Genomic DNA, 27,830 nt, shown 5'->3' on the forward strand with positions numbered 1-27,830 from the left:
CTGAAACACACATTAACTACGCGTATAAATGCAATAGTAGCAGTTAGTCTAAGAGCCATGTGTCATACATATATGGCCTATTGTATTCGTATAAAGTCCTAAGACATTACATTCTAAGTATGGAAGCATCAATAGCCTATAGAAAAGAAGACGTTAAAACATTATTATTTAGTATCAATCTCGATCTTGGAGGTACTACATCTGTTTGAAAAAAATGAGGCCCAATTTAGAATTTTTAAAGTTAATTATAAGGCTACTCATATTACTTATATTGTTTGTGATGTTATTTATTATATCTGCATTTTTATACAGTGCAAAATATTGGCCTGATATGTATAATTATATAAATGCGAATATAACTATTAAAAGAATCCCAACAATATCTGAACTTCATCCGGTTATAGTTCACGAAACTGACTACACTACAGAATTATATTCAACAACAGATGGAAGTGATTACTTAGAAGTAACTACAAATGGCGGTGATTTTGATTTAAACTTTGATGATTTTATGAATGAAGGCGCAGATGACAGAAGGAGAAAAAGACAAATACCCGTGGAGGAAATGAAGGTTAATATTGAAATTGTCAAAGCTAATTACGATTACGTTTTCGATTTCGACGTAACTACTGAATCTTTTATTGAAAATGTAGTTAATGAAACCAAATTTACTACGACTGAACCGAATCATTTTGAAATAATTACGAAATACGACGATTGTGTCAAAGAAAATAAAGAAAACTCGTCCGGGAGACTACTGAATGTAAGTATAAAACATATTTCACTTTACTTACATACAGTGTCCTTAGCCATTGGACAAAGCCAAAATGTACGTATAAATTAGGGTATTTAGAATCAGTATACCAAGTATCATAACAACCGGAGTAGCGGTTACGAAGAAATTAACAAATTACAATTTTTTTACTTTAGCCTGTATGTGTTAGCTCCTGAGGTAATAAATAGTATGCCACCTTCTTCGACCTTATTGATTATCTTTTTTATTTATGACATTAATAAGATTCTTACTTATGACTAATGTCATCATTGCCGCACATTTTCGAACAAGTCGTCAAAAACACTGCCAATGATTAATACAGCATGTTTCTTTTTGTTGTCGATCATTGGAATTAATTTGTTTGAAAATTTATTTTTTAAATTAATTTTTAACAAGCAGAAACGTCTGCGATCGATGCTATTAAGCTTATAATAAATTTAAAAGTGGAAAAATTACTGCCTTGGGTGAGACTTGAACTCACTTTATTTATTCTAAGCTTAATAGCATCGATCGCAGACGTTTCTGCTTGTTAAAAATTAATTTAGAATGGGTAGCACATCGTAACTGGTGAATTTCCAATATGACTTGGAACTCCGGTGGCCGTTTAAGAAGTGTAACACTCTTACGGTAGATGTCGCTAGGGTCCCCTAGACCCATATAGTGGTAAGATTTGCTGACTATGGATGAGGTCTTGGTGGCTCAGTTGGCAGAGCGCTGGAGTATCGATCCAGAGGCCGTGAGTTCAAGTCTCACCCAAGGCAGAATTTTTTCCACTTTTAAATTTATTTTTTAATCTTGTGTTCTAATAAAAAAAATATTAACGTTAGAGCATTCTTGAGAAGTAACCCTACGTGGGATTTCAGGGTTTGTCCAATGGCTAAGGTCACCCTGTATAAGTAGTACAAAAAAGCAAGTGTATCGGTTACCCACTCATGGATCTAATTATTAGCTTTGGGCGAAGTTGCTATAGTTTGGCAAGTCATTTCCGTCAGTAGAAAAAGGCGGCTTTAAATAATGTAGGCGAAGGGTTGTACTCCTACAGAAAACATGAATTTCGCGCCTTTTTCGACTGATAAAGTGGGTTTTCCAGAGTATGAGTATTTACTTTCAAAGAAATAAAACGGTCCAGTACAAATAAGTCAAAAACCGTAAATAACGAATAACAAACGCGGTACATTTTATATACCTACTTAATTTATTATATGTACGTACTAGGTTTTGCCCGCGACTTCGTTCGCGTAAAATTGGAATGTGAAGAAGGTATGTCGCTGTCGCTACCGTACAATGCCACTGACTGTCAAGTGGATGCAAACTCAGCATAAACGGAATTTAGGGCTTTGGCAGTTGTTAATACGGACGGGCACGGGCATAAAGATGCAATTTGTCGTACCTAAAGCAGTACACTTAGTATAGCTACTGCTTAACATTTCCGAACAAACTTTTTATTTCAACACAGGAAATACCTAAAAGTTAAAATCGTCATAGGTATAGTTTTGATAACGGACGAAATAAAGTAGGTAAATCTAGGAAATAATGATACATTGTGAAGGCTATGAAGAGGTGACAAACCGACAGAGTAAGAGTTGCTTTCGCATTTATAATTTATAATACTAGCTTCTGCCCGCGACTTCGTCTGTTTTAGTTATAGTATGGATTTAGATTTTTTCATTAATATTATTATAGTTTGATAAACGTTATTGAATGATGTAATACGTACTTTACTAGGAAGAATTAGAGGATTTATTTAGGTAGGTTAGGTTTGAATAACAAGATTTACAAGTGAATTATCGTCATGTTGTAGTCATTTAAAGCTAAATAATAAATTTTAAATAATAATTGTACCTACCTGACATAATTATCTTATACCTAATGTTATATACATACTGATGTGTTTTGCTATGTAACTTAGATATAAATAGTTGTAAATATGAAATACTATACTTGACATGTAAAACTATACTTTATAAAGGAATAAATGAATGAATGAATGAATTGTATTTTTTACATTAAAAATATTTCTTTATTATACAAGTCATTAAGATCATTTTCATTTATTGCATTAAATACATAAAATCCTTACATACAAACTAAAATCTATCACAAAAACACAATAGGTACATTAAAAAAAAAGCCTTACAAATCGTTATCTAACCCTAGTGTTGCCCAAGGCATTGTTCCCAAGACACTTAAACTAGTGTATTAAAATTATAACAATAACCATCGTTAACAACTCTATATAAAATAACATTCGTACTAAGTTCCAAACTCATTACCTTTGATCTCTGATTTGGAAGCCTTGCCGCTCGGCTACCCCGTGCTTAAAGTTATCCCACTATCTCATTTAAAAATACATGTTTATTGTAAAATTGTATGTTTCTGAGATAAATTCACGCATGCAGAATAAAGCAAAATTCTACACGATTCTGTCTATTGTGTAATTTCTCAAATCTTTTTATTGGTCAATGATAAAAATCGAAGTGTCGTAACAAGAAACTATTCATCCTATTTTGTTTGCATCACACGTAATTACAATGCTCGTAACAATAGGCCGAGAGACGTCTGCGATGTTAATTATGGAATCTGTCAAGTAATATATAATTAAAAACACATTGCAATCTTAACACTGCGCAATAATGCCAATAATATAAAAAATAATGTTTTTAAATATATCTACAAACATCGATCTTGCTCTTCTTTTATTGAACGGTTACTCGTAATCTTGGCAAAATCGGGGTGTTTGTACGTTTATACGCTACGATTCGTATGTTTTTTTTTTGAAGTTGTCAAAAAAAGAAAAGTAAGCAAGTTCACTAAGAAATAAAAATCGTTCCAAAAAATAATTCTAATATGTACATAACATTGTCAGTGCTATTAAAAGCTGAAATGTCGATAAAAAACTCGTGTATTTACCATAATTTAATTTTATAACTGCATCCTATACTATAAGTTTTCATAAATTCGGTTATTATTTTCTTGAGTTGTCTAACAGTCAGTCAAAGTCAAGCGGCTGTTCAAGGAGACTCCATACCAAAGCTATTGTACTTTCTAGAATTAAAAACCAAACTCTAAAGCTTCTAGAGTAGAGTACATTTATTAGGAACTGACCTTAACACTAACTGTCTGGAGATCCCACATTTACGTGCGAACAGACATAGAGAGAAGACGTAATAAAGATGTTTGTGAAATTGAATCTACTTGTGATTTGTGCCGTGCTACTTAATTTTGGTGATTGCAATAATTGTGATGGTGTTTTCAAATGTGTTATGAATAAAGTAGGCGATGCGATATCGGCCAATTTAAATGTTACAATAGATAATATTGAAGACACTTCAGAAAATATTTCTATATTAGATAAATTACAAGATAATAATGATAATTTACTGACTAACTTGACTCGTTTCTTAGTGCAAAAATTTTCTGGTCTCATTATAGAGAATCCTGTGCTAAAGACACTTGGAAAAAATACTGAAATTTATATACAAACATTTAAAATAAATGAAAGCGCCTATGAAAATAAACCGATTGACAATACCATTAAATCTGATATGTTTGATATGAAGAGCAATGATACAAATTTTCATAATAATACTAGTATCATCGTGTTAAGAGAAGATAATACAAGTAATAATTATAATAAATCTGTAATTAACGAACCCATGTATGAAAAAACAGCAACAAATTCAACAATAAGAACATATTTGATCGAAACAAATAACTCTGATATAAATAGTGTAGATAAAATAAATAAATCAAAGTTTGAACATACAACTTACAATGTGAATTATACAACCAAGCAGGGAACAGTCACTTCTGTTTCTTTAAATGCCGATGATATTCCAGAAAAAAAAGAAGATATTGAGGTTACCATAGAAAACTTTACTGAGATACCTGCGGTTACAGTAAAAGTGAGTAATAAAAATAACAGTGACATATATGCGAAAAATGGAATGAATATTCAACTGCAAGTCTCAACTCATAAAATAAATATGATAAGTGAAACAATTAACGTTAGAGACAATTATATTGATGACACGAACGATCTTTTTCGTGACATTAATGAGCCTGTTCATGATAACATGACAGATTATCTGGATATCGATTATGTTGATATGTATAAAGATACAACGAATGAAGATGTTCAATATACATCTGCTGTCTACATACCTACAACTACAGTTGCTACAAAAATTATGATTGACCAGGTAACTTTTTTACAATATGATAAAAAAGGTTTAAGTAAGTGTTATTGTTGGTAAAACCATGTCTTTCACTTCGTTTACACTTTTTGCAATTTCTGTTGACTCCATTTGAAGTGAAATGGGATAAAATAATTGCTTACATTTACATTATTACATACATTTTATCGTATCACAGTACATTTGAACTAAAGCAAAACCTGTGACGATGAAGCTTAAATTTACATCACAATAATTTTATTGTAATAAATAATTTTATTTTGTTAAATAATGGGGCTTCGTACAGACACGTCAACATGTCTTCGTGGAAAATTCCCAACTTCTCTTAAATATGGAAATATAATTACAATTAAGTCTCTTCGGTATTTTCTTACTTGAAATATGAATACTGAAATGTTTAATGCAAAAGGAGCCAAGTAATAAGTAATAATGGTTTTCTACGCATTTGTGTAGAGACACACTGTCTCATAAGTGCGCTGATGGTTTTAAGAACGCATACCTGCCGGTGTGACCAGATTCGGGTTTCTATCAATTAGCCTCGTAAGGCCCAATGTGAATTACAATGTATAGTATGTATACTCCGTTTCAATTTGATTACAGCCTTTCATAAACCAAATAAAGTAGCATTTCTTTTGTTCAATTGCTTTTTCAAACAAACGAAACTCAACAAGGTTCAAATACAAAAACGGAAAATTTTGTATGGTGGGCCTTACGAGGTTAGGGTCGCTTGTGACAACACAACGGTCGAACCACCTCACGAAGCCATGAGCTCACTAATGTAAGTATAACACCCTGAGTATACATGTTCAGAACAAGTGTTTAGTAATTCAGTACAATAAGGCCCACTCTGGGCATTAAAATGCCCTAGAATAAAGATCCTTTCGGTATTAAATATAATTACTATTAGTTACCGCATTTATTGAACTTAGGCATCATGTAAAATCTGGCAGATTATCCTCACAGTCTGTGAAGATTAACAGATTTATTTTATTTATACTACCTATTAATAAGTTCCGTATACTATAAATTAATTTCTAATATTAATTCTTCATTTGACTGTATGTCCCAAAATCCTTGTGGGCAGCCAATGCGAATTCAAATCAATCATTTTCTAACAAAAATACGAAAAATATTTCTACAAGAGTGAAATGTGAGTGAAATGCAATTCTTCTATGGCGTGAAATCGTTTATACATATCTTCTTTGTTTGACATTCGCTTTGGTCAATATTATAGAATTTCTTCAGTACCGTTGAATATTTGGTATTATGTCTTTTTTGACTAGCATGAACTATTCTCTATTTTTGTATTTTAATTTACCTACTTATCCTTAAAATACGGCGTTCTTAATTGTTAAATGATATCCAACACAGAAGGGAAACTAGGACTTATTGGGACTACACCGATTTATTTACGATGTTTTTCTTCACCGAAAAACATCGTAAATAAATTGGTGGAAAGAAATATATTAAATTAAATTTCGTTTTTAAGTTCCAACAAGTCAATGATCAACCATAAATTAAAACAAAATAATAAGTTAAGGGGCACCGTATAAACGAAAAGTATGTCTTTTGTTTCTCTATTACGTTTAAAATAATTCGATAATAAAGAAATTATACGGCATCATAATAGGTATGTACAAGTGCGACTTACCTATTCGCACGTGTATCGTACAACGTTTTACAGTACATATGGCCCTTTAAACTTTCTACGTAGTTACGTAATGTGCTTATATAGCACAGGGTGTCGTAATGGAGCACCATATGTACTGTAAATAACAATAAAAATTGGTCAAGCGTGATTGGCAAGCACTAAAGTTTAGTGTGAAGCACCTTAACTTGTAACTACTATAACGTATAAGTAAGTATAACTTGTCTTCGAAATCTACAATAACTTTACGTAACCTACGCTACGTCATCGAATACTATAGTTTCTAGATTGCTTATTAAATGTTCACAAGACTTACTGAGCAATAGTAGTTGTGAACACCACTGGGATGGTGTGTATTAGGTATTGAGTTGTTTAGGTGTAACAAATAAATAGCTGATCGTCACGCGATTGCGCTCATCAATCACTACAGAGGGCGATGGATGTAAGAATGTACGCATAATATGGCATTTAAGGATTTAGAAATTACTAGAACGACGCGCTAACGCATTGCTTCATAACTTTGAACCCTAGGTGAGCGACAATTTAAATGATAATATAGGTATTCAGGCCATTCTACTTTTCGTTTTAGACACTTTTCCGTAAAATGCATATTTTGGAATACTTGGCCATTATTTTTATTTGTGTTTTATGATGGAGAAAGAGGCTTAATTAGGCTATCGATCCCGATGGCTTTGTTCAATAAATAACTACTGTAAATATTCTTAATCACAGATATACACTGGTCCTTGATTGTCTCCCGGTTATGTATAAAAATAAGGTATGTATCCCTGCGTTACCAAATTTTTACATTAATCAATATTAATACATATATGAATTTTGGTCAACAAATTCCTATGATTTGGTTCAGGTACAATTTGGGAATACGATTTGTATACACGAATTCAATATCTGTCATACTTTTTTCTGGCAATAGATTAATGGTCATGAAAAAGTAGAATGACCTATCTACCTAAAAATTAAGAGGAGGCGTAAACTCAGGAAATTAGAAGAAAACAAAATATGTGGCGCCGCGCAAAACTTGCGACAGAAAATATGTTCGTCGGGTGGGTATTACCTTTTATCTCAATCTAAAACACTTTTGTTTAAAATTTAGCTTTTATTTTATACTAAACTTTATTACAAGAATCAACTAAACTAAATAAAAAACAAAAATTGTACCTATACATGTACCTCTAAATCTTTATAGTACTCTAACCAAAGATAACAAAAAAATTATAAGGAACTTTTTTGTGCGTACTAGAGAAATTAAGAATGTTTTTGTTTTGATCTCAGAATTCCTGGACAGAGTGGACAGGAAACAAATAAAGTAAAGGGTTTTTACATACACTATCAGGACAGGACGAGGTTATAAAACACAAAATTTAATTAATTAATTTATAGTGTTTTAATTTTACCCACTTTTCATTAATTAAATATAGTGTTTTGATTGTAGCTGTAATTAACTGACGTAGATTTTTTTTACCGTTCCTAATTTAATAGCTATTTTAACCTCTGCTGCCTCCTTCAATATCTGACCGTCGGCGTCGTTTGTGTTATTTAACAAAACTATCAATAAAACATTACAGAAATCTTTTCACTCGAATAAAAGACATACTCGTGTGGCAAATTTAAGTTATCGAGTAAAAAAATACCTTAACGAAATAAGCGATTGCATCGTAAAGGGCATTTTAGTTTGAGCAAAGTGTTTGTTGCACTAAGACCCTTTTCACGTCAGAATGGCACCGTTTGCATAACTAACCGGTTTTATTCATTTCCAAACTGCCACATCCATCAATAGACGATGCGCGCACATCTCTTAGTTCCTTGGTTAAAAAAGACCTCTTGTCTCATTGTTACCCCAAGGCGCATGTGTTCTTTCAGAACTGATTAGTTTGTCCGTAATGGCCTCCTCACGACCACTCGAGGCCGTGTAATTAGAGGAAAAACTTTTGTTATACACTCACACGCCTCACATTGTTTGAACACAACTATATAGGTACATTTTATTAGGACAACAACAATAAATTGGCCAAAAAAAGTCTAGCTAGCCGTCACGTCATCGTCGTGTATACAAAAAATTGTATTATAAAAAATCTTGTTTATCAACCGAATGACCAATGAATGATGAATGGCCAGTTGGGATTTATAAATAGACATAAAATTGTAAAAAATGTATTGAAGGCGTCAACGGGCAACACACTATGCATAACCTCAAAACTTTACAATAGATAACTTAGATCAATTGTACATCGATGCCTTGATTTATCGATATAACGTTATGGTATATAAGTTTACGGTCCCTTGAAGCTGTAAAAAAATCTAATTTCTAAGTTAACGTAAAAAAAAGATACGGCCGTTTATGCTGCAAGGGAGTCAAAATTTATAGGGTACTTCCAGTTGACCTAGAACTATGAAATTTGGCAAATAATATCGTCTTACACTACAAATACAAGAAAAAATCTCTAATGTATAAATTTGAAAAAAAAAAAAATGCTAAACTTTCAGGAACCCTCGGTGGACGAGTCCGACTCGCACTTGTCCGTTTTTTATTTTTATTATTTATAAAGCTGGCCATACACGTTAGAGTACGCCTGCGCAGTTACCTGTACAGTTAAACTGCACAAATAAACCCTAATTGGGTGGAGCACACAAACGGCAGCGGTAAACTTGCACAAACTCTCAGTTTTGTATTAGACATGGCACCGTCGTGGCATGACGTCGTCAACTGTGCTTGATATTGACGCAGCACTATTAACGTCTTTAACAAACATTTTTTTTGAAGTAAAGTTAATATTCTCGCAAATAAAAACTGAATATACTAATATGTTACACAGTACACGCTATGATACCATTGCCACAGTATGTGATACAAAATATCACAGTATGGAATATGTCAAGATAACAATATATACAAGATAACAATACATGCTGAGGTGAGACCATTTCGTTGCACTTTTTCTTTTATTTATGTTTCTCTGTTCTGTATAACTTTTTATTTGTGTGTGCTAACGAATAAATTATTTCTATTCTGTTCTATTCTATATAAAAAAAAAAACAAAAAAACAAATCCTATATGAGCAAAGAGTAAGAACATCTCTAAATGTACAAAACAACTAGAAATGTAAACCGAAATACAAGTTAAAGTATGTTATTTTTCCGACATGCTAAGTCTCCGATTGAAAGAAAGCTCTAAGGAAAAAATCAGGGCCAATTAACTACGTCTTTTATTACTGTGCAAATTTGCCTTGTGTTTTTGGTTTCCTTGTATTCGATATGAAAAGTACATTGTTTAAGTCGAGTGAAAGGCACCAAGCCAAATTTCATCCCTTCGTTAACAATCTTCTATACTAATAGCTCCAGTTTAGCCTATTATTGTGACGGTAAGGTAACCACGGAACCCTACACTGAGCATGGCCCGACATGCTTTTGGCCGGTTTTTTATTTATATCGTGGTATTCTGCACTTTTTGCTGCTGTGCAGTCGTAGAAGACTGCACAGTCGAATGCCACAGACGCTCCTGTTGAACTGTACAGGTAAAACTGCGCAGGCGTACCCTAGCGTGTATGGCCAGCTTTAGATTTTATTTACAAGGTTTGTTTGTTCCTGCGGACGATTAAAAACGTTCGACTGATGACAGTTTCATTTATCAAAAGGGTTAGATTAAACAATGATCCTCATGACTGCTAACCGATTAGACTCTTCAAACTCTAGTAATACCTACCTACTACTAAAGGAAATAATGACAGAATAGTAGATCGCTAACCAAGGAGGGAAGGCACTCATTGCTGCCGAGGTAGTTAATTAGTCCGAGGCTGAAATGATGCCTTTCACCCGGGTTGAAAACTCTACTTTTCATTTCGAATAAGAGGAAAGTAAAATAAATATGTTTTTTAAAAACATAAATAAACATAATTTTTGTACTAACACTATATGGGTTCTGTTCTGTGCCTGAAATAAATATTTTCAATTTCAATTTCAATTATAAATAAGTATATTTTTTATTGCCTCTCTTGAGGGTACTTTCTATTAACCATTTAGGTAAAGGTATCGTTATTTATGGAAAGGGGGAGTTAAATATCAGAATGAAAATTGTATAACAAATCCATTTAAAACCAAATTTCAATTGTGGAAACTTAAATGCTCTAGTGCAGAAACGTATCACTTCTTGCACACTTTTTAGAACAACAATGACCCTCTTTCAGAGCATGAGAAATGAAAAATATATTTAATATGTCTGTTATTATTACCTAAGTACGAGTATTGTTTATAAAATATATATTACTCCCAGCGGAATACCTAAAAGGATTAGATCGAATAAACTTGTTCTTTTTATTTTTCTTAAAACTAAAATATTAAAAAGTCCACTTGGCTTCCAATTTCCGTCTCAGGCGCTCTCCTTAATCTTCCTTAAAATCACTGCTGTAAATGGCCCACAATTACTAAATAAGGTTCACAAAATAAATATGTACGATGCTGTATGACTAATACGAAAACGTAACAATAAAAAAAAAACCTGTCTACAAACTTTCAACCAGCCGGGCTAGCACATGATTGACGCGAGAGTATCTCGCCGCGACATAGACTACCCGTCCCTCTTTAATTCATACAGTTAGTAAAAGACGGGTAGTCTATCTCGCGGCGAGATACTGTCGCGCCAATCATGTGCTTGGCCTACTGGTATTTAAATCAACTACTTATAGACACTAATGATTTTTGAGCAGAAGTAGGTATACCGTGTACTTGTGTATAGCGCCATCTATTGGTAAATCGGCAAACTAATTTGCGCAAACTAATGGACCTAATCAAAATCATACATATGAATGTTGGTTTTTCAGGTATAATTCTTTATCATTGCGAACCAATTTCAACAACTTTTTTTTTATGTATGTTTATTATACGCAAACGCGTTTAAATTCCGAACTAATTTCGAAATTAATTTAAGTTGATAAAAAAAAACATGTCAAGTTAAGAGGTGTGATTATTACTGAGATCTGAGATATTTAGCGATGCGATAGAGACAGACAGAGTCGCACCCAAAAAACGGTTCCTTTTTACGTTATTGGTAGGTACTGAATCCTGAAAAAACTAGTATAACAGAACTTCTGTATAAACGGATGCTGATAAGCAATAATGTGTTAACCCACAACCATCTATATTGAAAATTACATTCGCCATTTAAAATCTTATAAATTAACGTAAAAAATTAAATTTTATATATTCATATAAATACCTATATATTATATTATTATTAAATATTTAATAATAATAATAATATATATATCATAATATATTATAATATATAATAATAATATATATATTTTATATATATAAAATCTTATAAATTAACGTAAAAAATTAAATTTTATATATTCATATAAATACCTATATATTATATTATTATTAAATATTTAATAATAATAATAATATAATATATCGCCTGCCTCGATAACGTGTACAACATTGTTATGGCAGGTGTCCGGACCTCTCAGCAATAGCCCAATCTTTTGACCAGCCAAACTTCAACACCATAACCGGCACTCTTTTCCACTGTTTTTATAATAGCCCCTACGCCTGTTGGAACCGATTTACGGGTATCTATTTGTACCCGTGAATGGGTTCTAGCAGGTGTATTACATAACAGCAAACTTCTCCAAAGGGCCTCTACGTGTTGGATCTGTATCCCCACGCACGCCTATCAAATGACCGGGATGTATATACCCGTGAGTTTATATGAGATACAAATAATAATAATATAAATAAATATTTAATTATAATAATAACAATAACACCACCACACCATTTTACACCATTTGGAGAAAATGGCGTCTAAAGATTTTTTCGTGGTTTTTGAGTGTTCTAAAAATTTAAGATTTTGTTTAAACTGTTGTATTTGTCAGTTTAAATACAATGAAAACTAGTGATTTATAATTATAATATTCGAAAAAAAATTAAATTTGTCGTAATAATACCCTTTTTGTTTATTGCGAATTGAATAATGACGTGAAACTTTCTCAATAACGTGTAACGTGTCAATATACTTAACACAGTTTTGCTAATTGTGTAAATATGCCCTTGAACTTATAATCAACATGTTATAGCACAATTAGCACACAATTAGCACATAAAGTGTTGTTGTTTAATACTAACTTAATATAAATTTTGTTTTGCAATAATCAATCAAGCCTCATAATGCATTGATATGATATTTTTTTCGATTTGCAAGAATGATTCAAGTCTAACTAGTTATTTTAAATCATTATAATTACAAAAATAACATTATTTTACGAATGTACATACATTCAAATTGTTGAACTTGGCATTTAAAATAAATTGCTAAGAAAAACTACAGCAATTTGCGGTTTTGTTCAATTTTTTTTTCGGCAAACTTTCCTCAATAATAAAACCCGTAAAAACTAGTGTGATTACGCTTTATAAATACTTTATTTAAATCAGCATTAGTATATACTACTTGAAGACCGCAAAAATTTACAGATTTGTGCACAAAATTCGTAAAATTACACATTATAAACACAGTTTTTAGAAACACTTACCTTCAAAGCGCTTCTGGTAAAACAGAACTAATGGAATGTGATTTCCTCAATAATGAGTTAACCTCTCTTAAGACATTATTGAAATTTTAGTATGTGTTCTCCCCATTACTGTAATTAACGCATTAATGCAAAATAGACAACACGTGTTAACGGATTTGTGTTAACCTTTTTTCCTTCTTTTGGTATATTTATAAATTTCAAATCACTAAGGTCATTTTTGATGAAGTCGAGCGGACCAGCAATATGGCATTAAAATCTCATTTTTGAGTTTTTGTGGGTTGACACATTATTGCTTATCAGCATCCATTAGCAAGATCGACAAATACATACTTACTTACGTTTCTAATACAAATTTTATTCGAAACAATTTAAGAAAATTTAATAAGTAGACATTGTGGAAGAAGTAGGTACATTTGAGGTATAGGTTATAGGTTTTCGCGGGCTTGGTTTCGGCAACTCGACGTCATATAATGCGCCTATTTTGCGTGATGGGTTGACGGCACTACTCTTGCCAACCCAACTCTTCCAGGAAGCCTAGCAGACCCTTGATGTTGCCGACGACTTCTGGGAGAGACCCCGGCGAACCGAGGTATTGTGCCCGGTATTCTGCCACCCCTGGACATTCGAGGATGACGTGGGCGGCTGTCTCTTCTGCCTCCATGCATGCTCTGCAAAGGGGGCTATCTGTAACACGCATGGTTAGTAAGTGCTTGTTTAGTGGGGCGTGGCCAGTTATGGCTCCAGTTAGTAGCCGGAGCTGTGGCCTCTTCAGCAGTCGCAGCCTCCGTGACAGACCTAGGTTCATCGTCGGGAGGGCTTCCTTCGCCTGTCTGCAAGTACCTAGGTTAGTCCAGTAGTGTTGGTGTTTTACCTTAGTGTTGTGTCGCAGCATGTTCCGGAGCCAGGCATATGGCAGAGGTAGGATTGGCTCCGGTCCTGCCACCTTCAGTTCCGAGCCACCTCTTGTTAATATGTCGGCTGCATCGTTACTTCGCGAGTTGCTGTGTCCTTTAATCCACAGCAGATTTACGCTATTGGTGGTACATACCTCTGACAGAGCTTTGTGGCATTCGTAGATTCGTACATTTGAGGTAATAGCAATTGTTTTCAAATACGTTCTGCAAATATTCGTACTATTAAAATGTACAATATATAGGTACATAGGTAGTAGATTATATTGAATGCCTATCAGTATGAATGATGGCTACAAAATACAAGACTGAAATCATTATTCCGGATTTTCCCCAAATAGCATGTTAACGGTCGTTTTAAATATTTAATGAAAAATGAATAACGTGAATAACAGCCTTATTATTATATGAATTTTCTAAAATGATTTTTATGCCTAAGACCCTAATCTGTCAATCAAAAGCCATTGTGTCTTTTGTGGGAGCGGTTAGCTCCCGCACGAGCCACGCGTCAAAGCAACAATGTCCTTTATTAAAAAGCAACTGTATCGTGGTGGTTTTAAGGTTCCAGTCTATGTACATCTAACATGTTTTGTTAATGTAGGACGATCGAACACCTCAATGAAGGCGAGCGCTCATATTATTACATAAATTTAAACCTTAAAACAAATACGATATAGCAGTTTTTTAAAACGACATTGTTGCTTTGACATGCGCTCAAAACGGAAGCTGACCGCTAACACAAAAGAAACAATGGCTTTTGTTTACCAGACTAGGGTCTTAGGCGTAAAAATCATTTGAGAAAATTCGTACTATAACAAAACAGAATAACAGGAAATTATGGAGCTAGAAATGGCAGACGTATTATTATTGAAACTTTGTAGTCTCGTCATAGTCTCCAATAATAAGTCGTAAAAAATTAGTTTCAAAGATGACATAAATGTTTAATAAGAACAAACTTAGAAAGTGAGTTGTTATTGTCATGACTCGTTTAAAATACTTATTGAGTTTTTAATATTGAAAATATTTATTTGCTTTATACCTATTATACTCGTACGTACAAACGTCAAAAAGTGGTAAGTACGTAGGTAGGTATACTTTATTTATTAAGCCGTTTTCACAATTGGTGCGTTTTAACTTTTCCATTTTATTTTTATTAAACTGAAAAAGTATTAAAATTTCGCAATTTAACTGTACATGTGTTTTGTTTTCTTTTTATATATTGTAATAATGTAGACTAGTGTAACCTTAATAGATTGCGCACCGGCCACGGTCGCTGTGCTCTATATAAATATCGTTGCGGGTGGGTTGAGTCTCCTGCATGTCACTGTGGTGCCAACGAACAGAGTATCCGACATATTTTCCAAGGAATGCCCATCTACTCGATATACTGGGGGCCCCCCGGAAGACCTGATAAAACTGAACGACGAAGCTATCAAGTGGATTAATTCTCTGGAGCTAGATTTATGATTTCTCTGTAACTGTATCATAATGTAACATAATGCCATACGATTAAATAAATAAATGTAGACTAGTTTTGTATAAAGTACCTAAACAATTTTTTTGATTCGCAAGTCATGCAGAATTAACAATTCTTACCTAATTTTGTTCGAATTACATACTTGCGCAAGTTTAATTTGCACTTGTCCCAAATTTTTCACTCGCATTAATTTAATGGTCGCGAAATACCACTAGGGAATTTACGCACTTGCAATACTTGCATCAACATGAGAAGGAAGGAAGATAACTTTACAATCTTTACATAATAATTTAAGCTTGGTTTTAACGTGTTCTATATTATTTTCAGAAAACAGCTGACAAAATAGACTCTGTGTATCCATGGATAGCTACTGTGTTTATAATGAACCGAGACAACAAACAATTTGAATACATTTGCGATGGCATTCTACTCTCCAAACGTGTTGTTCTTACTGGTAAGTTAAATAAAATATGGAAATACATACTTATAGCAACACGTTTTCATGTGTATTATGTCCTCCTTGACAATAATTATTACTACTTACTTACTATGTTTTATTTATAAAATGTCACTGTAATGGAAAGTATGGAGATACTTTATTTCAAAACTTAGAAATATTGCTATATAGGTAGTTACAAGTTAGCTGTTTGTTATGGTTAATTATTTCACGTACCTACTTTAAGAGTTTCCACACTTATTTTTGATTTCGTTAAGTACTTACATTGTAAACAATTAGCCGCTTCGAATGACGGGTTTTGGGTAATCAAACTCTAAACAAATTAAACATTTAGGTACTGTAGGTTGGTAAGCAGAGCCGAGTTAAACTTAAACAGTACGCCTTCATAAGTGAATTTAGATATTCCCCAGGGAGAAATGTAATAGCTTAAGTTAATTAAATTTATAGTTTTGTTACAAGTGAACAAAGTAATAAAATTAAAGCAAGGCGTAAAACGGACGGTAGCTGAGGATTTGATTGATCGAGGGAATAATTAAATTTTGTGTTTTACTCATTTTATGGAGCGTAAAATACGTTTTACTACGTTTTATGTTTATGGCGCAGTTAGTACGAGCTGCTACGTAATTAAAATATTACCTCTCAATAGTCTCTACAACTTTTGTTTGTCTTACGGCAAGCAGTAGGTATTATACGAACTATATTTTGAGAATTTATGTTTAGTATGACTACTAGTCTATTTAACAAAGCAACCCTGTATTATATGTATTAACAAAGTAACGAAGTATGGAACATTTTACAAAAGTAATTTTTCACACACATTTTTTTTACCAGATACATGTAACTGGACCAATATCCCGTATTCAGCGTAGTTGATGCTGCAGTGCAGCATTGCTACCGACTGCATTGCTGCAGAAAATTTCAATATTCCAGGGTGCGTAGCCAACGTGCAATCGTTAACGCTCCGTAGTAAACGAAACGCAACTGTCACTGTCGCACTAGTGGGGAAGAGTGATAGAGAATATGACTACGATACGCTACGGTGCGTTAACGATTGGCACGTTGGCTACGCGCCCAGGCATCAATATTGATTATGATTCTCACATTTCCCGCAATAAAGCAATCGGCAGAAATGATTTAACAGTAATGCTGCACCTCAACAGTGTAGACGGCATTGCTGCGTATTTGGATACCTATGTCAAAAACGACATTTTATCACAACTTTGAGAAAATGGTTTTATTGGAAAGGAAAGTTAGTTACACAAAGTTAACAGTAGGTATTAATATTTAGTAATGCACATTGCAGTGCGTCTCTACACACGCACTGCAATGTATGTGTAAATGCTTCTAACCTAATAAAAATATATTTATGATAATGATAATTTAGAAATATAAATGGAAAATCAGGTTCACTGAACTTTTATACTTCGCGAAAACTAATATCGTCGGGTGACAAGCAAAAGTCACTAAGTACCACCACAATTTCATAGCCATAGTGAACCGTATTATTATCCGAATAAGGTTGTATTTTGTTTAGTAATTAGTGAGTTTTGCTTGTCACCTGACGATATTTTTCTTTCATGCTCAATTACCAATTGGTTGGCAAAATAAACATAAGTGACTATGGAACAAGGGTGTAATTCTCGTGCCTCGATGTTTAGAGAGCGGCATTTATGGGTAAAAGTGTTGGTAAAAAAGCTGCTTAGAATTTTGTGGAAGTAAAATATGACGCTCGGTACTTGACATGTGAAAATGTTCTATCTAGCTTGCGGTTGAACGAAAATCTGTATTTTATTTTAATGATGTATGCTTAAGGTTTTTAGGTCGGGAAAGTCGGATGTGATTAATGTTGATGCAATTTTATGAATAAAGAACTTATTACTCGAGCTGTTGTACACATGTACCTACCTATATATTTGCTTTTCATCGGTATTGAGAAGTTTCCATCAGGGACAAATAGCTGAAACTGAACCTAAATCTATCGGAATCGTAACGAGAAGGTGCCTAAATACTAGGCCCGGCTCCGATTACCGCACGCTACGGAGCTGCTTATTTAATTTCAATTATTCATTGCAAAACCGTTGGCTGAAACATTAGTAGTTTTGTATATATTTTTTATTAATAAATTAATAATATTTTATATAAAAACTAAGAACCTAGTTTAATATGGGTAGCTAGCTAGCTAGCTTAACTGGGCTAATTCTATATTCGTGGGCTTAATTATCCTTGTTAATGAAAAGCATAAAAGCCACAATATCAAATGTTTTCACTCCATCAGAATATTCTCTGATCTCATTAGGTGAAGTGCATGTTGATGTTTACCATGTCGCTGCAATCAGTTTGCATGTGAGCGCATCTACCATGTTTACGAATACGAATTTCAATTATTGAATTTACTTATAAATATCACTTTAGTCGTCTCTTAGCTATTTATTAAGGTTTACTTTTCGTATTTGAAATTTCATTGTGGTAGCCAAAAAAAAAAAAAAACAAATAAGCTTGAACCCTGAATGACTAAAAATTAAAGTTTTAGTAGGTACCTATGTTCAATAGGTACTTAATAAAATTAAAACATACTACTGTGTGCTCAAAATATAAATAAAAACACATCTTACACCTATTCATTTGTGAAATATAAGGGTCTAGTACTTTAAACTATTTTTTATGAAACGGACATGTGTTTATTCGTACTCATTCGTTTTATTACTCTTTTTTTGTTACCAAGCATACAAATTTTAATATGAAAATGAACTTAAAAATTTATAGGTAGGGTCGGGTAGAAATCGGTGACTCATGCGGGTACATTGGCTCGCGACTATATTTCCTATACAGAGCAGCAATATCTATACGTCTCTTTCATTTTCCGAAAGCACTCGACACCAAAACACGTACGAACCAATCACCCGCATGCTCCGGCGCCGTTTAGTTGTGCAGTGAGTGATTTTCTATTTTTGGGGTACAACAACCCTTTTCAAGGTAAGTCACATTGTGTTTTAATTCGTCTAAAATTAAATATTAAGATAATATTTGTGTTTTTGATAGAAAGTGACGTTAATATACTAGGCAATGACATATGTAGATTCGCATGTCTTGCGGCAACTCAGATGAGATGTGCGCGCCGTTGAATTCAAAATGGCTGCGGCGTGTTCAGAGGCTCAAAATTAAGAAGAACACAGTGACTCATGAGTCACTGTCTTGAGTCACTGTGTACTTGTTTTTATACGTACAACCAAGAGTGAAGTATAATTTCATAAAAATATTTGATGTAATTTAATGTATGTAAATTTGCTAGTAAACTTGCACATACTATGGGTTACAAACCAGAAACAAATATTTTAACCCATTTACAACCTATACTACTACAAAGTCTATACTAGCACTAAGGCGGGAATAGTGGCTCAACGCAAACAGGGGCTCAGTCGCCCAAATATCGTTATATACTGTAGCACCCTCACGTGTTAGAATTACCATTGCTTGTCCATTTGAATTTGTTTTATTACTGAATGTTTCTGCTGTATTAGCAGGGAAGCAAATAGCCTCACTCATGTTGAAAGTAGGGTGAGTGAGCCACTGTACCCGGCTATTTTTTCCGAGCCACTGTTCCACAAAACACTTTTTTGACAAATTTTAATATTGTTCTTGCTACATTATTTTGGTTTGTTTTACTTTATATTACGATAATGACCATCACATTTGTTATTTGATTGAAAATTAATAGAAAGGAAACTCCTTTTAAATTTGTATAATGTTTGTAGATGTCAAACAGTAAGAAAAATGGCAGAGAATAAGTTGATCTCAATAATCAAGGATTATCATAAATGTTTTGGTAGGATAACATTTATATGATTGGTATTGATAAATAACTATGCTCAGTGTAATTCTACTTAAATAAATAAACGAGACTGATAATAAATTATAGTTTTTTATTGATTGTTATACAGTAGAGTCAGTAGAGTGTACTGTTAGTCTCTGTGTACTACAGGGTACAGTCACAGTACCCCAGTACCGGTACACAGTGGCTCATTTCCCTTTTTTTTAAAACCTTGACTAGCTACTTTATAACTGTATTAATTGAAAATCTGATAATGCACAGGGGGACAGATGAATAACCAAAGTATATTGAGTGTAAATTTCAGCTTGGTACAGTCAAGTGTAAACATATGGGTGCACACATCATTCTCAAAAATATGTCCCATAGCTCTTATGTCACAGAATTAAGAACTATTGGACATATTTTTGAGTAAATTATATGCACCCATATTTTTACACTTGACTGTACAACTAATTTTTCTTTACAATTTGGCTGTCCGAAAAAAACCTAGTCACTGCTGCCGACCCGACCCTAAGCTACCAGTTTTTATTTGTTCAATTCATAACCGAAAAAAATGTTTGAGACGTGGATAAAGAATACTTACTCCAAACGCGCATCAAAAAATATGGAGTGACTTATGTGAATGTGACACAAAACCCCTTAAATACCCTTTAATTTCTTATAAACACTCACACGCAGCGCCTGGACTGGCCTGGAGTGACAGCGCGGCAAAATTCAAATTTTATCCCATTTCCATAATCAGCCTCGTGGGCCATTTGTAACTTCCTCTCGCTGTAGATAAAATATATATGTGTGATGTGTGCGACGATCTGTGTGTACAAGGTTACAATTTTCGACTTCCGAGCGCTTGAATTTAAAGACAAAGTATCAAACATATATTCGCATACCAATATTTTCTGATATAATTATAGTTAAAATCTATTTAATAAGTAAGTTATGTATTTTAACTTTAATTTACTGGAAATGTTAAGTAACAATTACTTTTGTTTATACGCAGAGCATCGGTAAATACCGGTAATTTATATTTTGTAAGTATTTTGAATATGAAATAAAGATGATACAGAACCAGTGGTCCGAGAGCTGGTAGAAATTTGGAGTAGGTCCTTGAGGCAAGCTGAAAATTTGTCTGATACTTCTCCTATCATACCCTACCTCAGCACTGTAGATCTGGCTGCAGGGTAGCGGGGCTAAATCAACCCTTATATTTTTAAAGATTTTTTTTTGGGCCCAAACAAAGGTGCTTATCATTAAAATTATTAAAATTATTGCCAGTGTAAGAAATTAGTTCCAATGAAATTCCGCAACATGACGTATGATCATATATTACTGGCCAGGCTTTAGGTACCTAATTCTACTGAATATCAAAATTTGCATTTTACATTTTGAAGTTTTTTAGAATCTTTCGCTTGCAAGGGACTCAAAATAAGCACTTGAAGAAATATCAAACAACAAATAACAATTTTGATTATCTTTTCAGCTGCCCGATGTGTCATTAAATCAAATGTGACAGTGGATGCGGACAACATTCTAATTATCATGGGCAAGAGATCCTTGCAGTCTACGGGAGCTAATGAAAAAGTTTTAAGGGTACCTATTACTTTTGAATGTATTTTTTGTACAGTCAACTGCAAGCATGTGTATTACTGCTGCAAGCACTATTAATGCTATAAACATAGTCACAGGCAACTTATTAAAAAAAAAGTTATAGAGGAAAATGCTTGGAACACAATTTTTGACTCCTTAACTTTGTTTGGACTAGTTAGGAGGTGAATATATCAAAAGTTCCCGGCCGTACCCCTTGAGCCGGGGGGAGAGGGGGGTATCTCGGAAACTATGCGTCTTAGCGACATGGCCACTTATACAAAATAAAACTTGATTAAATTTGTTACAAGTTTTATTCAGCCAAGTTTTTAGATATCTTGTATTTTAGTTTTTGAGATATCTTCTCTTGAAAGTTTAATTCTGGCTCTCAAATTTATCTTTGATACATCAGTGAAGCTGCTAGGCCATGTTTGGTTTCGTTTTCGTCTTAATCGGGGGTGCTGAATTCATTTATGGTATCTATTATACGTGAAATTTGGTATATTATTATAAGCGAATTACCGAAAAATGGGACCTTCAAACCCCGAGCTCCTCCCGGCTCAAGGGCTACGGCCGGGGACTTTTGATATGTTTACTTCCTAACAAGTCCAAACAAAGTTACGGAGTCCAAAATTGAGTTCCAAGCATTTCCCTCTATAACTTCTTGTTGCTTGGCCTACTACTCAATTGTTACTACACATTAAAAGTTAAAAGCTTTAAAACTAGAAACACTGCTGTATAAATTATAAACTTACATAAAGATAAAATAAAGTGAGGTTATTAAATACATGTTTTATAAAATAAAAACCGGCCTAGTGCGAGTCGGACTCGCGTTCCAAGGGTTCCGTACATTACACAATTCAAACAATGTATTTTTTATGTGAAATGTCTTTAAAAAACCCGTAGGGGTCGGATCAAAAACTAAGTAATTAAGTCCGAGTCACGTTTGACTGCACATTTCTAATAGGTTTTCCGGTGATCTATAGGTAAAGATCTATTTTGTGTATTTTTTTCAAAATTTTTGACCCAGTAGCTTCGGAGATAAAGGGGGGAATGGTAATTTTTTGCCTATTTTCTTGAATAACTTCTAAACTATTTATCATAAAATTATAAAAAAATATATTTGAGATTCTCACAATGAGCTCTTTCATTTGATATGTAACACGATATAGTTTGACAAACTTTATTTTTAAATTTTCTAATTTACCCCCCAAAAGTGGCTCTCGTGTTTAAAATTAATATGTTTATGTTACATGTCCAACTTTGGGTCACAAACTTACATATGTGTACCAAATTTTAACTTAATTGGTCCAGTAGTTTCGGAGAAAATAGGCTGTGACAGACGGACAGACAGACAGACAGACAGACAGACGCATGAGTGATCCTATAAGGGTTCCGTTTTTTACTTTTGAGGTACGGAACCCTAAAAAGTGAACAGTGCCCGAAGCCAAATAATATAAAAATTCAGGGACTCAAGGCTATGGACTCTATGAAGGCTTTGGTCACATTTTCTTGGGTAAAAAAAAAATACCCGCTGTTGGCCTAGCGGAAAGAACGTAACGTGCAACATACTTTCAATCCAGAGGTCGCAGGTTAAAACTCTGGCTCGTACCAGTGAGTTCTTCGAAACTTATGTACGAAATATGATTTGATATTCACCAGTCGCTTTTCGGTGTATGAAAACACCGTGAGGAAACCTGCATAATAATATATCCGCGAAGAAATTAAGTTCCTTCTGCTTTAGGCATATTATGACAATAGTTTATTAACTTATTATTAGAACAGTAGTCAATCTTGATATTAAATATAACTAATTAAATTAGCTATGAAATGCATTTAACACGTAAGTTTGATTTTCAGGTAAAGTCCATCAAGATCCACGACAACTTCGTTTCAAACGGAGAAATGACGACGCCGAATGATGGCGACTTGGCGATCGCCGTGCTGGCCGAGCCCGTGGTGCTAAACATTGATATACAGCCTGCTCCTTTGGGGCTCGATGATAAATCGGCCCCGCTTGCAACAGCCGTGAGTTTCTTATAATAATACATATATAGGTAGTTATACATATATAACCATTTTCAATAATAATATTTTATAATTAATAAAAAAACGGCCAAGTGCGAGTCGGATTCGCGCACCGAGGGTTCCGTACTTTTTTATATATTCGAGTTGATTGAATGAAAGGCAAATTGCGGTTTACGATTTATGACGTATTAAAAAAAACTACTTACTAGATCTCGTTTAAACCAAGTTTCGGTGAAAGTTTGCATGGTAATGTACATCATATTTTTTTTAGTTTTATCATTCTCTTATTTTAGAAGTTACAGGGGGGGGGAGACACATTTTACCACTGGTAGTGTCTCTCGCGCAAACTATTCAGTTTAGAAAAAAATGATATTAGAAACCTCAATATCATTTTTGAAGACCTATCCATATACCGGGTACACTTATGGGTTTAATGAAAAAACAATTTTTGAGTTTTAGTTCTAAGTATGGGGAACCCCAAAAATTTATTGTTTTATTTTTATTTTTGTGTGAAAATAACAAAATAAAATACAATTTGCCGAATATATTGTTTCGCAGTAGCTCTTTATCAAGGTTCACGAGTATAACTTCTGTTCAACGACGATTCTCTGAGTGTTGTTGTACATGGCGCTGTTTATTATGTTTGCATTGTAAGTTGGAGGCGCGGACGGGAGAGAGAAGGAAGTACGGAGTTTGTATTGACTTTCGAAACAATTATTAAAAACATACCTATAGGTGCATATCTACAAGTTTTTAAGATGAAGTTAAATGCATGTGTAAATTGAAGGTAGAATTGTAGGAAACTTATTTAGAAGTCATTAATCCAGTTGAGTTTATAGTGCTTTAGTAAGCTTTTTTCTCATAAAGATTGAGTAAATGTAAAAATTTATAGATTTACTTGATACTGACATTGACGCTATGGGTGGTTCTCAGAATTGTTTTTGATAATTAAATGACATGGTTGCCATTATAATTTATAAATACTTCTAATACTCGTTTCAATTATCACAAGATTCACTGTTATTTTTAATTTGTTATGTATAGATGCATAAATATGACTAACTTACACAACATGTAGTACAAAATCTAATTTACCCATTATTTGGTTCGTTATGTCAGTATGCTGAGTTGCCTGATATACAGAAATATAGATTGCCGAGACAATATGGGTTTCCGTCGAAAACATGGCTATTTAATTTAATTATTCTCGTGTTTTTAATTACAATGTCACATACTGTTGGCAAAGTCGTTATTGTGTGGTCATGTCAGTTGAGAAAATAGGTCATTATGTATATAAGACTTAAGGGGCAGTTAAAGAAACTGTAGCTATCGGACCAGAATTAACTGTTTGTGACTATAGATATATATTTATTATATATAACGTAGGTATTATATAGGTATATAGGTACTTCAAATTTTTATCTTATTTTATTTATTTTCGCGCTCTTTTATTTTATTGACTCGTCTAGTCTATTGTACGCAGTGCTATATTTGTCTACCGTTCTTCATCAATTCTCATCTACTCAAAGGTTAACTGGAAGAAATCCCTTAAAGGGATAAGTTCGCCTTTGTACTGCCTATTTCTGTGCCATATTTGTGTTCTGTGTTTTGTACAATAAAGAGTTTATACATACATGCATACATAAGGCTATGTTTACACATTTATTAGTGTTTAGTGCGAGTTAATACATTTGCTACTGGAAGCAAGTATCGAACGTATGATGAACTCGCACTAAACACTAATCAATATGTAGACAGGTCATGTGTAAGTAACAAACTTTTGACTTTTTTTCCCTACAGACGACAGGCTGGCATGCAAGTGGCCCTTTGCAGCCGCTATACTTGGAACTAGAGTCTACGGAAAAAAATATTATGGACGTCAACTGCAAAAAATTGTTTTGTGCAACTCTGGGTGATAGTAAGTTTTTGTTATTATTATTGTTATCAGCGACTTTAAAATGAATTATTTATAAAATAAAATTACAAATTTAATTTTTTACAATTGATTCTGCAAAGAAAGCATAATTAATGATCGTAAGTTAGCAACCATTTTTTACGAGTTTTATGTCCAGTTTTTCTCTCGCGATAACTTGTAAAGTGGTTTAGGGAGACATATATAGGTAATGAAGCTTCGTGAAAGTTAGCTGCCGCTCCCCGTCAGTGAAATGTATTTAAAGTAAAACACGTAGAAAAAAAATACATTTGTCACTTCGTGACTGTCATGTTATACAGTACATAACAGATAAAATGCTATATTTAACTAAAATAAAAGTCAGCGGACAATAAAATAATGGGTTATGTGTTATCTGATTGTGACAGGTATTATTAGTTGCGCCTTATGCTTTTTGATGCAGTATTACACATTGCAAGTATATTATAATAGTAGTTTATACAATCGTGATATAATGGAGAGCTTTTCAGTCGAGTACTTACCTACAGTGTTACGGTACGAGATTGAAAAGCTTGATTATATCACTATTGTATACACTGTTTTCTATGAGTCAACTAAAATAATACTAAATAGTAGAATCATATAGGTAAACAAATAAAGTATACAACCAAGATACGCCGCCACGCTACTCAGCCGCGATACCTTCATACGCGGTACGCACCCGGCCGTCAACGACACTTCGTACCTTATGAGGCCCTGGTACTTGCTCCTTGCTAAATTAAATTTTGGACAGTTTTATTTCTCGATTTTGGCACAGTAGCCTAGTATGGAGACTAACATGAAACGCTAAGCGGTCTTCGTAGTCCATGGATATTGCTATTTTAAGGGTTTCACATGCGCGCTCTTAACCTATGAAGCAATTGCTACTATGTAACCTAAAATAGATAATTAATTTGAGGTATCGTTTTGTTGTTCAAATTTATTAGAGTTGACTAATGCGTTTCGATATGAATATATCCCATAGTGAAAAGTATGAGATTTCAGTTTGGTACCTACCTATACGAAGTCTCAATACAACCATTACAGTCGACGAGAAAAAATACTCATTATAGGTACGTATGCCTTTAGGACATTTAACTGTTGTAGTTAAGCTAAAAATACCTGTCCACCAACAAAAATATTGCAAATGCAATTAAATGAGCCAGAGCTCATCATAAGCCACTACCGTAGTCAGGATATTGACCTCCCCCCACCCCTTATCTTCGAAACTACTTGACCTAAAAATTTAAAAAAAATACAGAAATAGTTTGCTATTCCGCGAACAACGCCGCTCAACATAAGGTTGAAACGAAAAACAAGTCACAAACATTTTCATCAAAAACATTTTTGTGACACACACTTTTATTGCTGACTGTACTTCTTCTATCAAGTACTTCTCGAGACCTGTATAATGAGCCTAAACTTTGTAAGAACTATTATATAATCTGTGCCTAAACTCGATGTGTTTTTGTTTTTCCATCAAGGAGTTCCATTGGTTTCCTTCCGATTGCATCATCAGATCAGCTCCATGTTAGCATATTATTGCATTGTCATTGAAATTAACGGAAGTACCTACTCCAAATTTGAGCTGAATCAGATACCGGGAAGTGGTTCAAATTTTACTTACAAGTTTTGAAAACATACTTATTATTACAAGATTTTATTGAACTTGCCATGTTAGTAAATATGTTAGTGTAAGTAAAATATTGGAAGCTAAATTTGACCCACTTCCCGATTTCCGATTCAGCTGAAATTTTGCACGCATAAACGACGCACACGATTATGATGACCGAGCTGATCTGATGATGGAGACAGGAGGTGGTCATGGGAACTCTGTGGTAAAATAACGCAAACTAATTGTGTTTGGGGTTGTTAGAATTGTCTCGATGAGTATTAGTTGATGTATAATGATTTTGCTGAAAAGTTATTTACTTATATAGTTTTTGAAACTCATTTATATACAATATAGTTTATATACAGTGAAGTTAAATATACGTGTGTAAAAATTACATTCACACTCGGAAAAAATACTAATTTTACTTCGTCGGGGTGATATAGTATATATACCTACTCGTGCCTAATTGCAGTTTTCTAGACAGACTGAAGGACTGATATAGCGAAACTACAAGGGTTCCTATTTGACTATGAAACTCTTAACCTGCATATAAACTATTATGCAAGGAGGTATCTGTTTTCTGCAGCTGACTGTACACGGTATCTATGTATTGACGTTTTTTTATTGCAAAATTCCAGGTGAAACCACATGTCCCAGCTATGGGGGTTTGCTTATAGAACGCCAGGATGATTACCAATGGAGGCTGAAGGGAATAGCCAGTGGCAGCCCCACGAACACGGGCGTATGTTTCAACAAACATCTTACGTTTACTAAAATAGAAAACTATTTTGACTGGATTAAGGAAAATTTACAACAAACGTCTAGCATATAA

At 33.7% G+C, this 27,830-nt stretch overlaps 1 protein-coding gene across 1 annotated transcript; it reads left to right on the forward strand.

Annotated features, from left to right (window-relative positions):
* Positions 1-27,830, forward strand: LOC134749647 (uncharacterized). Its single transcript, XM_063684666.1, has 7 exons — positions 1-829; positions 3,931-4,977; positions 15,886-16,012; positions 21,322-21,431; positions 23,286-23,453; positions 25,254-25,371; positions 27,637-27,830. The coding sequence occupies exons 1-7, from the start codon at positions 215-217 to the stop codon at positions 27,828-27,830; spliced, it is 2,379 nt and encodes a 792-aa protein (XP_063540736.1). The 5' UTR covers positions 1-214.

This window comes from Cydia strobilella, chromosome 2 (genome assembly GCF_947568885.1).
Source record: "Cydia strobilella chromosome 2, ilCydStro3.1, whole genome shotgun sequence".
In the NCBI taxonomy this organism is placed as follows: domain Eukaryota; kingdom Metazoa; phylum Arthropoda; class Insecta; order Lepidoptera; family Tortricidae; genus Cydia; species Cydia strobilella.